Genomic DNA, 12812 nt, shown 5'->3' with positions numbered 1-12812 from the left:
CTCCTTCCAGCACTGATGACATTCCCTAGTTTGGTAGTGAAACATCTGCAAGGAAACCACCAAGCTCAGAGGGCACCAAGGAAGCCAACCCTGGGCTGTTCCATCAGTACAGGTAGTCCTCGACTTAAAGGTAAAGGATCCCCCGCACATGCGTGTTAGTCGTTTCCAACTCTAGGGGCCGGTGCTCATCTCCGTTTCAAAGCCGAAGAGCCGGCGCTTGTCCAAGGACGTCTCCGTGGTCATGTGGCTGGCATGACTTAGACGCCAAAGGCGCACGGAACGCTGTTACCTTCCCACCGGAGCGGTCCCTATTTTTCTATTTGCATTTTTACGTGCTTTCGAACTGCTAGGTTGGCAGAAGCTGGGACGCGTAACGGACGCTCACTCTGCTACGCAGCACTTGGGATTCGACCTGCCAAACTGCCGACCTTCTGATCGACAAGCTCAGCGTCCTAACCCACTGAGCCACCGCGTCCCTGTAAGTCCTCGACTTACAACAGTTCATTTAGAGACCTTCTTAAGACACTGAAAAAAAGTGACTTATGACCGGTTTTTTCCCCACCCTTAACGACCGTCGCAGCATCCCCATTGGTCACGTGATCAAAATTCAGAAGCTTGGCAACTGACTCGTATTTATGACGGTTGCAATCGTCTCAGAGTCACTTCCTCCCCTTTGGGGACCTTCTAACGGGCAAAGTCAACGGGGAAGCCGGATTCGCTTAACGACCCTGTTCCTGACTGGACCGCTGCGAGCGATCCGCTTAACGACTGTGACGAGGAAGGTCGTAAAAGGGTGCAAAAGTCACTCGACCAACTTCTCGCTTAGCGACAGAAATTCTGTGGTCTTATCTGTCCCGGAGGCAGAGTTTGCTAGGGTTTTGAGAACACAGGACGTGCCCTACGGCGCAGCGGGCGGATTGTGTGTTTACTCCCAACATCATGCGTGGCGCCGAGACCTCTCCGTGGCTTCAGGCCGGCGAGGCACATGTGAGACGGACACTGAGAGCGTGTCCTTTTTCCCCTGTTGCTCCTGCCGGTTGCACGTGGGGAACAGCTGGTCAAGCCTGTGCCAAGGATCAAAGGTTACCCTTCGTGCCTGTTTGCTCACTTTTGGAGATAAAATATCTCAGGGTAGTGAAGCAATTGGCTCTTTCCAGCCCGAATGTAAATAGGTTTTGCAGGGCACAGGGAGGGAAGTGATCCAGAGGGATCTACCCCAGTTTGGCAGCCTTGGAAGGAAGAGCTGAGAAGGAGACAAGGGGCTTCTGACCTGGTGGACTTGGGGGTCTCCAGAGGAGATCTGGGCTGCCAGAGGAAAGCTATTCCAGCAAACAGGCTGTGTGTGAACACGAGATTCGGCGGGGAAAGCCTGGGGTTGCCGCCGTGCGGAGTGTTTAAACCCTGGGAGTGGCCATCCTCCCAAAACGGAATTTCGTTTTTGCTTATTTATTTATATCCCACTTTGATTATGGTCTTGAGCAACAACTTGGGGCAGCAAGCATACTTAATATTGCTTCCGCCTTCTATTTTCCCCGCAACAACAACCCTGCGAGGTGGGCCAGGCCGAGAGAGAGGGACTGGCCCAAAATCACCAAGCTAGTTATAATATATATAGTATAGTATAGTATAGTATAGTATAGTATAGTATAGTATAGTATAGTATAGTATAGTATAGTATAGTATACAATACAATACAATACAATACAATACAATACAATACAATACAATACAATACAATGAATATAATATAGCAGGGCTAGAATTCACCATCTCCTGGGGATTGGCCCAAAGACACCCAGCTGGCTTTTGTGTGCCTACTGTGGGACTAGAACTCACCGTCACCTGGTGATTGGCTCAAAGTCACCCAGTTGGCTTGCATGGCTAAGGCGGGACTAGAACTCACCGTCTCCTGGTGATTGGCTCAAAGACCCCCCATTGGCTTGCATGTCTAAGGTGGGACTAGAACTCACCGTCTCCTGGTGATTGGCTCAAAGTCACCCAGCTCTTTCATGCCTAAGGCGGGACTAGAACTCACCGTCTCCTGGTGATTGGCTCAAAGTCACCCAGTTGGCTTGCATGGCTAAGGCAGGACTAGAACTCACCGTCTCCTGGTGATTGGCTCAAAGTCACCCAGCTACCTTTTATGCCTAAGGCAGGACTAGAATTCACCCTCTCCTGGTGAATCCAGTTGTTCTCTAGCTTTGCTGGTAAAGGCCTCTCTTTCCAGGGATATAATACAAATTAAGATGTCTCCAAATGCCTCCATGCTTTGAAGGCTTTTTGGTGGGACAACATGGATATTTAAATAGGAATAATCACGGAGATCTGGTAGAGAAAATTGTAAAGAATAAATCGGTAGAGCAGGGGAGCTTTTTCTCTGGTGTAACAGAAGGTGGAAAAGCCGCCCAGTTCATCCAGTTTGGTTTGGTTTGGTGTGGTTTGGGAGTCTTCCTTTTACTGGCATTTAAGCTCCAGTAGCCGAGAGGTGAAATGAGAGATCCTTGTGAATTCTTAAGCTTTGTAAATTGACTGATCTGAACAAGATCACCTTGCTGTGCTGTTGTTTAGATCCCTTCCTTTCTTCCTTTCCTTCTAGGGAGATCCTACTTGCTTGAAAACCTAGCTCAGATGCTGGCGTGTTAGCCTAATTCAGGAATAGGCAACCTTGGCTCTTTTATGACTCGTGGACTTCAACTCCCAGAATTCCTGAGCCAGCCATGCTGAGGGGAAAGGGAGAGGTTTCCAAGCTGAGCCATGTTGGCTGAGGAGTTCTGGGAGTTGAAGTCCACGAGTCGTGAAGTGGCCCAAGTTCCCCCATGCTGGCTCAGGAATTCTGGGAGTTGAAGTCCATGAGTCATGAAGGGGCCATAGTTCCCCCATGCTGTCTCAGGAATTCTGGGAATTGAAGTCCGCAAGTCATGAAGGGGCCATAGTTCCCCCATGCTGGCTCAGGAATTCTGGGAGTTGAAGTCCACGAGTCATGAAGGGGCCAAAGTTCCCCCATGCTGGCTGAGGAATTCTGGGAGTTGAAGTCCATGAGTCATAAAAGAGCCAAGGTTGCCTACCCCTGCCCTAACTCCTTCATTTTGTTGGATTAGAAGTAGCTTTCCGTTAGAGACCAAGAAATGAATGTAAAATGAACATAAAATATGCAATTCAGAGGTGAGAAAGGTAAGGTCCTACACAATGGCAAGAAAAACCAAATGCACAGGTAGAGAACAGGTGGCTCAATATTAGTAACTACGAGAGGGATCTGGGTGTTGTTACTACTTAAGCATGAGCCAGCTGGTTCTTAAGTACAAGTGGGCAGCTGATGGCGATCTAAACAAATGAACATTTTGTTCAACAGTGACGCTGTGAAAAGATTACACGGAATATAAGTTGCTTTTATTCGGAGCATGTCAGCCGTGAACAGCCAAACTCTAGATAGAGTTTACACTAGCTACTTTATTACAAGCGTCCTGAAAAACCATCCTAGGGCTCATTTTCCGGTTGGGTCTTATTATTGGGGAAAACACCGTCTGTGTCTGTGTGTTTCTGTATGTGTGTGTGTGTGTGTTTTCCATTTAACCCTGGTTTTTCCCCTTTCCTTCTCTCCTTCCCCAGATGATCAAAACTCACAACTTGGCCCCCAACAGGAATTACATCCTTGGCTACCACCCACATGGCATCATGGCCTTGGGTGCCTTCTGCAATTTTAGCACTGAGGCCACAGGAGTGAGCCAGATCTTCCCCGGGATACGTCCGTATGTCACCACGCTCTCGGGAAATTTCAAGTGGCCCATTCTGAGGGACTACCTGATGACTGGCGGTAAGGAAGGAAACGCGCCTCGTGTTGGGTTCGGTTTTGTCTTGGGAAGAAAAACCTTGGTGTCCTGGTTCCGACAGACGAAACCCTTCAAAAGAACTTCGAGGCATTGTTTACCTTAAAGAATCTTTATTGGAGTAGCATAGCATCGGCACTCACATAGTCAAAGCCAAAAGCTGGGTTTCCCTCCTCCAATTAACAGTCATAAATCACATTCCCCAATTATTTTGAAAGGCAGGCTTCAACTCCTGCTCTCTAGCCACCAATTTTTATCATCTTTTATTTCAGTAACCTTGGTTCTCACGCTACGTTCAGCATTGTTATGTCTAGCTGGACTCTCGTGCACATTTCCCCCATGCCCAGCATCATCTGACTCTGAAAGCAAAAGAACAAAATGGTTGCATCTCCATCTGTTGCCAGTGCAAAAGCATCCGATGTTAGCAGCGTTGACATCTTGGATCTCCTAAGGCAGGGGTCCCCAACCTTGGCAACTTTAAGACCTGTGGACTTCCAATTCCCAGAATTCCTTCAGCCAGAGTGGAAGTCCCCACAGGTCTTAAAGTTGCCAAGGTTTGGGGAACCCCTGATTTAAAGTGTGGAACTTGTAACTTTCTGAAAAGCAGTGTAATGTTTAATCTCTGTAATAGGGGTTGGGAGGGGGGGGAGAATTAAAAAAAAGTACACCAGTAACTAGCTGATCTTGGTTGTTCTTGGGAAGACACCAAAGCAAAAGAGTTTTGGAATGGTGAGAGGGTAGAAAGACTTAAAAGCCAAAAAAAGAAAAAAGAAAAATCAATTTCCAGAAAAAACAGTGGCACAACCATTTGGTTACTACATGCTCTCTGAACTGGGTTGATTTCTTGAAGACGCTTCATGATCCAACTAGGTAACGTCATCAGTGCTAGAAGGGAGTGGAGGAGGAGGAGGAGGAAGAGGACTGTGGGGTCCTCGGTGCTCTCTGAACTGGGTTGATTTCTTGTAAACACTTCATGACCCAACTAGGTAACATCCTCAGTGCTAGAAGGGAGTGAGATTGGAGGAGGAGGAGGAGGAGGAGGAGGAGGAGGAGGAGGAGGAGGAGGAGGAGGAGGAGGAGGACACTGACTGTATGGTCCTTGGTGCTCTCTGAGCTTGACTGTTTTCTTGCAGAAGTTTCATTCCCCAACTAGGTAGCATCTTCAGTTGAGCACCAATTGAGAGAGAGAGATCTTGTTTTTCTTAATAAACTTAGGAAATGCCATGTAATGTCCTTAACGCTGCAGTAGGTGGCAGCACTTGCTCTCCTTGGCTAATCCTCAGAAAGCGCGGGGGGGGGGGACGGATTAATACAGGCAGTCCCTCGACATACAGCCATTCATTTAGTGGCCGTTCAAAGTGACAGCACCGGGGGGGAAAATGGACTTAGGACCATTTTTCACACTCACAGCCACTTGCACCTCTCCCGTGGTCACACGATCAAAAACTCATGTGAGTTTTGCCCCATTTTACAACCTCCCTTGCTACAGTCGTTGAGCGAATCGCTGCAGTTGTTAAGTCAGTAACACCGTTGTTAAGTGAATCTGGTTAACACCCACCCACCCCCTTTGACTTTTGCTTGTCAGAAGGTTGCAAAAAATGATCCAATGACCCCGGGACACGGCGACCGTCATAAATATGAGCCGATTGCAAAACGTCTGAATTTTGATCATGTGACCTTTGTACGTTGCAATGGCTGTAAGTGTGAAAAAGGGACAGGGGATCACTAAATGAACGGTTGTAAATTGAGGACTATCTTTATTTCCGTTTTCTTGCCCCTAAAGGTTCTTTGTCTCTCTCAATGTCCAGGTCTCTGCCCCGTGAACCGCAACACAATAGACTACATCCTGTCCCAAAACGGCATCGGCAACGCGATCGTCATTGTGGTGGGGGGCGCTGCGGAGTCCTTGAACTGTGCCCCGGGAAAAAACTGTGTGACTCTGAAGCACCGCAAGGGGTTTGTGAAGCTGGCATTAAGACATGGGTAAGGAACATTTGCCTCCCTAGCCAGCAATGGTGGCTCAGCTGTTCTCGTAGGCATGAAAGCCGGCTGGGTGACTTTGGGCCAGTTACTAGGAGACTCAGAGTTCTAGTTCTTTTTTTTTTATTGAAAAGTTTTAACATACAATTTTTTCTTTAAAAAAATCCCCCCTCCCTTCTCCCTCCCCCCCTACCTCTCCCCCCTCCCCCCTCCCCCCCGACTTCCCAGAGCTAAATACAAGGTATATATAAAAAAAACAATCATAAACAACCATATACTAACAACCATAAACTCTAAAATCCATCACTCTCTAGCTTATATAGGATAAAACAAACCTTAGTAATATTAAATATATATAGAAAACAAAAATAGAAAAAAAATCAGAGTTCTAGTTCTGTGTTAGGCATAAAGCCCGGCTGGGTGACTTTGGGCCAATTACCAGGAGACTCAGAGTTCTAGTTCTGCCTTAGGCATGAAAGCCGGCTGGGTGACTTTGGACCAATTACCAGGAGACTGAGAGTTCTAGTTCTGCCTTAGGCATGAAAGCCGGCTGGGCCAATTACCAGGAGACTCAGAGTTCTAGTTCTGTGTTAGGCATAAAGCCCGGCTGGTGACTTTGGGCCAATTACCAGGAGACTCAGAGTTCTAGTTCTGTGTTAGGCATAAAGCCCGGCTGGGTGACTTTGGGCCAATTACCAGGAGACTATGAGTTCTAGTCCTGCCTTAGGCGTAAAAGCCGGCTGGGTGATTTTGGGCCAATCACCAGGAGACTGAGTTCTAGTTCTGCCTTAAGCATGAAAGCTGCCTGGGTGACTTTGGGCCAATTACCAGGAGACTCAGAGTTCTAGTCCTGCCTTAGGCATGAAAGCCAGCTGTGTTACTTTGGGCCAATCATTCTCTTTCAGGCCAGCCCACCTCACAGGGTTGTTGTTGTGGGGAAAACAGGAGGAGGAAAGTCTGCCGTATATGTGCGCTTCCTAGAGTAATTTGTAAAAATAAGAACAGTGGGCTACAATTTTTTTTAAAAAAAATCTTCCTGGTGGCGGAAGACCTCAGTGGTGTTGCAGCTGCCGTTTTTTTTGTTTTTTTTTTGCAATTCTGATGTTGGCTTGAATTTTCTCCTTCAGGGCAGATCTGGTCCCCATTTACTCATTTGGGGAGAACGAAGTCTTCAAGCAGATCATTTTGGAAGAGGGATCTTGGTGCAGATGGGTGCAGAAAAAATTGCAGAAGTATAGCGGCGTGGCTCCCTGCATCTTCCACGGACGAGGGGTCTTCTCCTCCAAAAGCTGGGGGTTGGTGCCTTACGCCAGGCCCATCACTACCGTCGGTAAGTTGGAAAAGGGACACTCCTGGTGCCGGTGGAGGAGAATATTTGTAGCTCAGGGTTGAACTGTGGGGTCCTTGGTGCTCTGTCTGAGCTTGGGGGTTTTCTTGGGGACCTTTCATTACCAAACTAGGTAACATCATCAGTACTAGAAGGGAGGGGGGGTTGTGGAGGAGGAGGAGGAGGAGAAGAAGAGGAAGAGGTAGAATGATGACTGTGGGGTTCTTGGTGCTCTCTGAGCTTGGCTATTTTCTTGCAGACGTTTCATTACCAAACTAGGTAACATCATCAGCGCTAGAAAGAAGTGGGGTTTGCAGAAAGGAGGAGGAGGAGGAGGAGGAGGAGGAGGAGGAGGAGGAGGACTGTGGGGTCCTTGGTGGTCTCTGAGCTGGGTTGTTTTCTTGCAGATGTTTCATTACCAAACTAGGGAACCTCATAAGTGCTAGTAGGACATGGGAATTTGCTGATATTCTAGTGGAATTCTAGCAGCGTCTGGATTATAAACAGAGAGCAACCCACTTTAGGGGCTAACCCAGGGGTCTTCAAACCTGGCCCTTTTATGACTTGTGGACTTCAGCTCCCAAATTTCCTCAGCCAACGTGCATGCTGGCTGAGGAATTCTGGGAGTTGAAGTCTGCAAGTCATGAAGGGGCTATAGTTCCCCCATGCTAGCTCTGGAATTCTGGGAATTGAAGTCCACAAGTCATGAAGGGGCCATAGCTCCCCCATGCTGGCTGAGGAATTCTGGGAGTTGAAGTCTGCAAGTCACGAAGGGGCCATGGTTCCCCCATGCTAGCTCTGGAATTCTGGGAGTTGAAGTCCACGAGTCATGAAGGGGCCATAGTTCCCCCATGCTGGCTCAGGAATTCTGGGAGTTGAAGTCCACAAGTCATGAAGGGGCCATAGTTCCCCCATACAGACTGAGGAATTCTGGAGAGTTGGTCCACCAGTCATAAAAGGGCCAAGTTTGAAGACCCCTGGGCTAACTTATCTTTCCGTCACCTGTCACCTCCCTTTCTCTCCTTTGTATTCCAGTTGGTGAGCCCATCACGGTTCCGAAAACCGACAATCCGAGCCAGAAAGAAATAGACTTTTATCACAACCTGTACGTACAGTCTCTGGTTAAACTCTTTGACAAGTACAAGGGGAAATTTGGCCTGACGGAGATGGAGACGTTGGAGATCAACTGAACAGCCACCACGCGACGGGTCTTAATTTGCTGGTGGGCTTGGAAACTGGTGCCAAAAGAGACTCTTTCAGCCAGTCCTATTGTTTTGTGTTCTGCTCTATGGAATTGGGGTGAAAGGAGCATGGATCTGTAGAGAAGATAAAGGAATATTGTCTAAAAAAAATCAAATATTAGATCTCTCTAGAGCCAGTGTATGGGTCGGCTGGTGCCAGAGCTGTGTTGCCCCAGTAAAAAAAGAGGTAAATGAATCCCCTCACCCCATCTCAGTGTCTACGGTCCGCCATTTGCTTTTCCCTCTGCTGCTCTTCAGGGATACCCAGATTTCTCTGGTTAAGAGCAGTGAGAATAAAGCCAGCCATCTTTAGGCCGGCTCGAGGCCACCAAAAAAAGCTAACACAATCCTGGGTTGTATAAACAGAGGCATAGAAATCAAGAGCACGCGGTGTATTAGTGCCGCTTTACAAAACCCTAGTGAGGCCACACCTGGAATACTGCAGCCACTTTTGGCCACCCTACTAGAGAAAAGATGTTGGGACTTTGGAAAAAGTTCAGAGAAGAGCAACTAAGATGATCCAAGGCCTGGAGACTAAAACACAGGAAGAACGGCTGCAGGATTTGGGTTTGGCTAGTCTAAAGAAGAAGAGAAATAAGGGTGATACGATAACGGTATTCCAGTATTTGAGGGGCTGCCACAAAGAAGAGGGGGTCAGATTATTCTCCAAGGCACCAGAGGGCAGGACAAGAAACAACGGATGGAAACTAATCAAAGAGAGAAGCAACCTGGAATTAAGGAGAAACCTCCGTACAGTGAGGACAATTAACCAGGGGAACAGCTTGCCACCAGAAATGGTGGGTGCTCCATCACTGGAGGTTTTTAAGAAGAGGCTGGACAGTCACTTGTCTGAGATGGTATAGGTTCTCCTGATTGAGCGGGGGGCTGGACTAGAAGATTTCCAAGGTCCCTTCTAGAATTCTATTCTATTCTATTCTATTCTATTCTATTCTATTCTATTCTGTTCTGTTCTATTCTATTCTATTCTATTCTATTCTATTCTATTCTATTCTATTCTATTCTATTCTATTCTATTCTATTCTATTCTAATTTTCTATTCTATTCTATTCTATTCTATTCTATTCTATTCTATTCTATTCTAATTTTCTATTCTATTCTATTCTATTCTATTCTAATTTTCTATTCTATTCTATTCTATTCTATTCTATTCTATTCTATTCTAATTTTCTATTCTATTCTATTCTATTCTATTCTATTCTATTCTATTCTAATTTTCTATTCTATTCTATTCTATTCTATTCTATTCTATTCTATTCTATTCTATTCTATTCTATTCTATTCTATTCTATTCTATTCTATTCTATTCTATTCTATTCTATTCTATTCTATTCTATTCTATTCTATTCCATCCCATCCCATCCCATCCCATCCCATCCCATCCCATCCCATTCTAAATGGTATAGATTTCCTGCCTGCGCAGGGGGCTGGACTAGAAGACCTCCAAGGTCCCTTCGAGCTCTATTCTATTCTGTATTCTATCTCTGCAAGAGTGGTGAATGGAGACCCTCTCTACACAAAACAGGAACTCCACCTTTCACTTGTGACATGCCGTAGCTTCTTCTAAGCGTGAAAAAACAGGGAAATTGATAAGAAATGGGGGGAAAAGGAGAAGCATTGATTGTCACTAACAGCCCGGGTCCTTCTACATTTAGTTTGGAATCGCACGTTCTCTTGTGTTGACCTTTCTAATACAGGGAGTCCTCGACTTACGACCGCGATTGAGCCCCAAATTTCTGTTGCTAAGCGAGACAGTGGGAAAGTGCGTTTTGCCCCGTACTACAGCCTCTCCTGCCACGGTTGTAAAGTGACTCTGACTTCCCCACTGACTTTGCTTGTCTGAAGGACACTGCAACTGTCCTAAGGCCATGCCAGTTGCCAAGCTTTTGAATTTTGATCACGTGACCCTGGGGAGGCTGCAACGGTTGTCAAGTATGAAAAACGGTCCTAAGTCGCTTTTTCTCCAGTGCCATTGTAACTTGGAACGATCACTAAATGAATGGTTGTTAAGCTGAGGACTACCTGTACTCTTTGTATCTTAGGGATCTCTGCGAATCTGGAATTTCCAGGGTTCAGAATAGGTACGATGGAAGCTGGTCCAACCCAGCTAAGGTACCACAGTGCTTCATCCCTCCGAGGGTGGCCTGAATCTCAGCTATGTTCTAGACCTGCTGGATCAAATCGGTTCCAGACCACTTGGTTGCCTTCACACAAGATGCTAAGCTTTTTAAAAACAAACAAACAAACAAACAGAGGTTTTCTGGGTTGTGCGAACCCAGCTTGTTGAGTTCGCTGATGATTTGCAGTATTGGGCAAACTCTACTGTATATAAATGCCCGGGAGAAAAGTTTTGTAGAGGGGACAGTGGGTGGGTGAAGGGTGTGGGTGCCAAACCTATTTTTTTGTGTATGTGTGTGGGAAATGCTTCTGTTTTGGATACACAGACATGTTGGAGATTTTTGATAGGTTGAGTTTTTGCCTGAAATTTCTGTATTTATCCTTGCTTTTACTGGGTGTTTTTTTTTGGACCTCCTGCAAAGCTTTGCCCATCCTACAAATCTCAAATTTTTTTTACCTGCTTTTTGCACCTTTGCTCTTAAAACTTCTGGTGCCTACAATTCCTTCTTGGCATCTCTCTCCCATTTTACTCCGTTTGGTTATCCCCTTCTACCTCTGAGCTCCAGGCCCCAATGTGATGAGGTTAACGCATGCTAAAACAGTAGATGGTTTAAGCCATGCTTTATTGACGAGGGGTACTTATTAAACCCTAAACGTTCTCCTAAATTACAGAGCAAGTCCCTCAATGGACTTGATCTTCAAAGCACCAGAAGGCAGGACAAGAAGCAGTGGGTGGAAGCTTGTTAAGCAGGGATGCAACCTAGAAATACAGGATAAATTTCCTGACAGAACGATCTCATCGGTGGAACAGCTTCCCTTCAAGAGTTGTGGGTGCTCCATCACTGGAGCTTTCCCAAAACAGACTGGACAACCATTTGACCGGGATGGTATATAAGGCAATGAAGTTGCTTTCTTTGAACAGTTCCATAGGGCCTTACAAAATATTGCCCACCCCTTTATTTAAAAGCAGGTATTGTAGAAACGTCCCTTGCAATGTTTGTCGGCCATCTAAGAAAGAGAATTTTAATCCAATCAACTCAGATGAAGCTTTGGGAGAAAACTTTGGGGCTTACCAGTAACTTTGGTAATTTTTCAAAAGAATGCAGAAATGCTGATATAAGATTTTCTGCTCTGGGCAAGGGGTTGGACCTGAAGACCTCCAAGTTCCCTTCCAGCCCTATTCTATTCTATTCTATTCTATTCTATTCTATTCTATTCTATTCTATTCTATTCTATTCTATTCTACTCTACTCTACTCTACTCTACTCTACTCTACTCTACTCTACTCTATTCTCTATTCTATGATAGATGTATATACGCTAGTTATCTGGCATAATGTATTTCCTATTTCTAAATGTTTACATGTTGACTGAAGCTTTGTAGAGGAATATATTCAGAGCCAATCACGCTGACATGTTAACATATGTTTAAATGTTTTGCACTATTATATGGTTAACCCTTAGCCTTCAAGTATTTTAATTGCCAATAATGACTGAAGCTATAGATGTGCCTTTGTGTAATTCAGGTTTTTTTCAAATTTGGCCACTTCAAGGTGTCTGAACTTCAACTCACAGAATTCCCCAGCCAGCATGGTGGCTGGAGAATTCAGAAAGTTTAAATCTAGTCATCTTAAAAGTCAAGTTTGAAAGACATTGGTGTAATGCAAAAAGCCAGGAGCTTAATTAATTTCTACTGTTCTCCGATCCTGATCATGCTACACATATATTCATTTATAAAAATAAGACTCCTGCAGTCTGTAGACATTTCATGGAGTAGACTGAACATGGGGGTTGGGCAGGAAGATTTTGTATAAATTTATAGAAATAAACATGAAACAAAAATACACTGGTTTACTGCTTGTTCTTTTCCTGGATTTATTCTTGAGAAGTTTGGCCTGTAAACGACATTCTGCAGCGTGCAGAAAAGTGAGAAACCATAAACCAAAGGAACGGAAAAATGAAGATTCCTAAATTGAGTTTAAAAAGGTAAAGGTTCCCCCGCACAAGCGTGCTAGTCGTTTCCAATTCTAGGGGCCGGTGCTCATCTCCGTTTCAAAGCCGAAGAGCCAGCGCTTGTCCGAGGACGTCTCTGTGGTCACGTGGCCGGCATGACTAGACGCCAAAGGCGCACGGAACGCTGTTACCTTCCCACCGCAGTGGTCCCTATTTTTCTACTTGCATTTTTACGTGCTTTCAAACTGCTAGGTTGGCAGAAGCTGGGACGAGTAACAGGCGCTCACTCTGTTATGCGGCACTCGGGATTGGACCCGCCAAACTGCCGACCATCTGATCGACAAGCTCAGTG

At 45.8% G+C, this 12812-nt stretch overlaps 1 protein-coding gene across 2 annotated transcripts in view; it reads left to right on the top strand.

The window, feature by feature from the left end:
- Positions 1-12331, top strand: part of DGAT2 (diacylglycerol O-acyltransferase 2) — a 43973-nt gene extending 31642 nt beyond the window's left edge. The window contains exons 5-9 of one of the 2 annotated variants that reach the window (XM_081327855.1): positions 3607-3811; positions 5633-5807; positions 6932-7134; positions 8167-8353; positions 11181-12331. In XM_081327855.1, coding sequence (XP_081183981.1) covers positions 3607-3811; positions 5633-5807; positions 6932-7134; positions 8167-8321 — 738 coding nt within the window. In that variant the 3' untranslated portion in view covers positions 8322-8353; positions 11181-12331. Of the gene's footprint in view, positions 1-3606; positions 3812-5632; positions 5808-6931; positions 7135-8166; positions 9469-11180 lie in introns of those variants that run through there. The other variant, XM_081327854.1, reaches the window with a different exon arrangement.
- The last annotated feature ends 481 nt before the right edge of the window (positions 12332-12812 follow it).

The sequence above is a fragment of the Vipera berus genome, assembly GCF_964194415.1.
Source record: "Vipera berus genome assembly, chromosome: 4".
Lineage (NCBI taxonomy): Eukaryota > Metazoa > Chordata > Lepidosauria > Squamata > Viperidae > Vipera > Vipera berus.
Note: the sequence above shows the minus strand (reverse complement) of the source record. Positions and strands in the feature narration are given on the sequence as shown.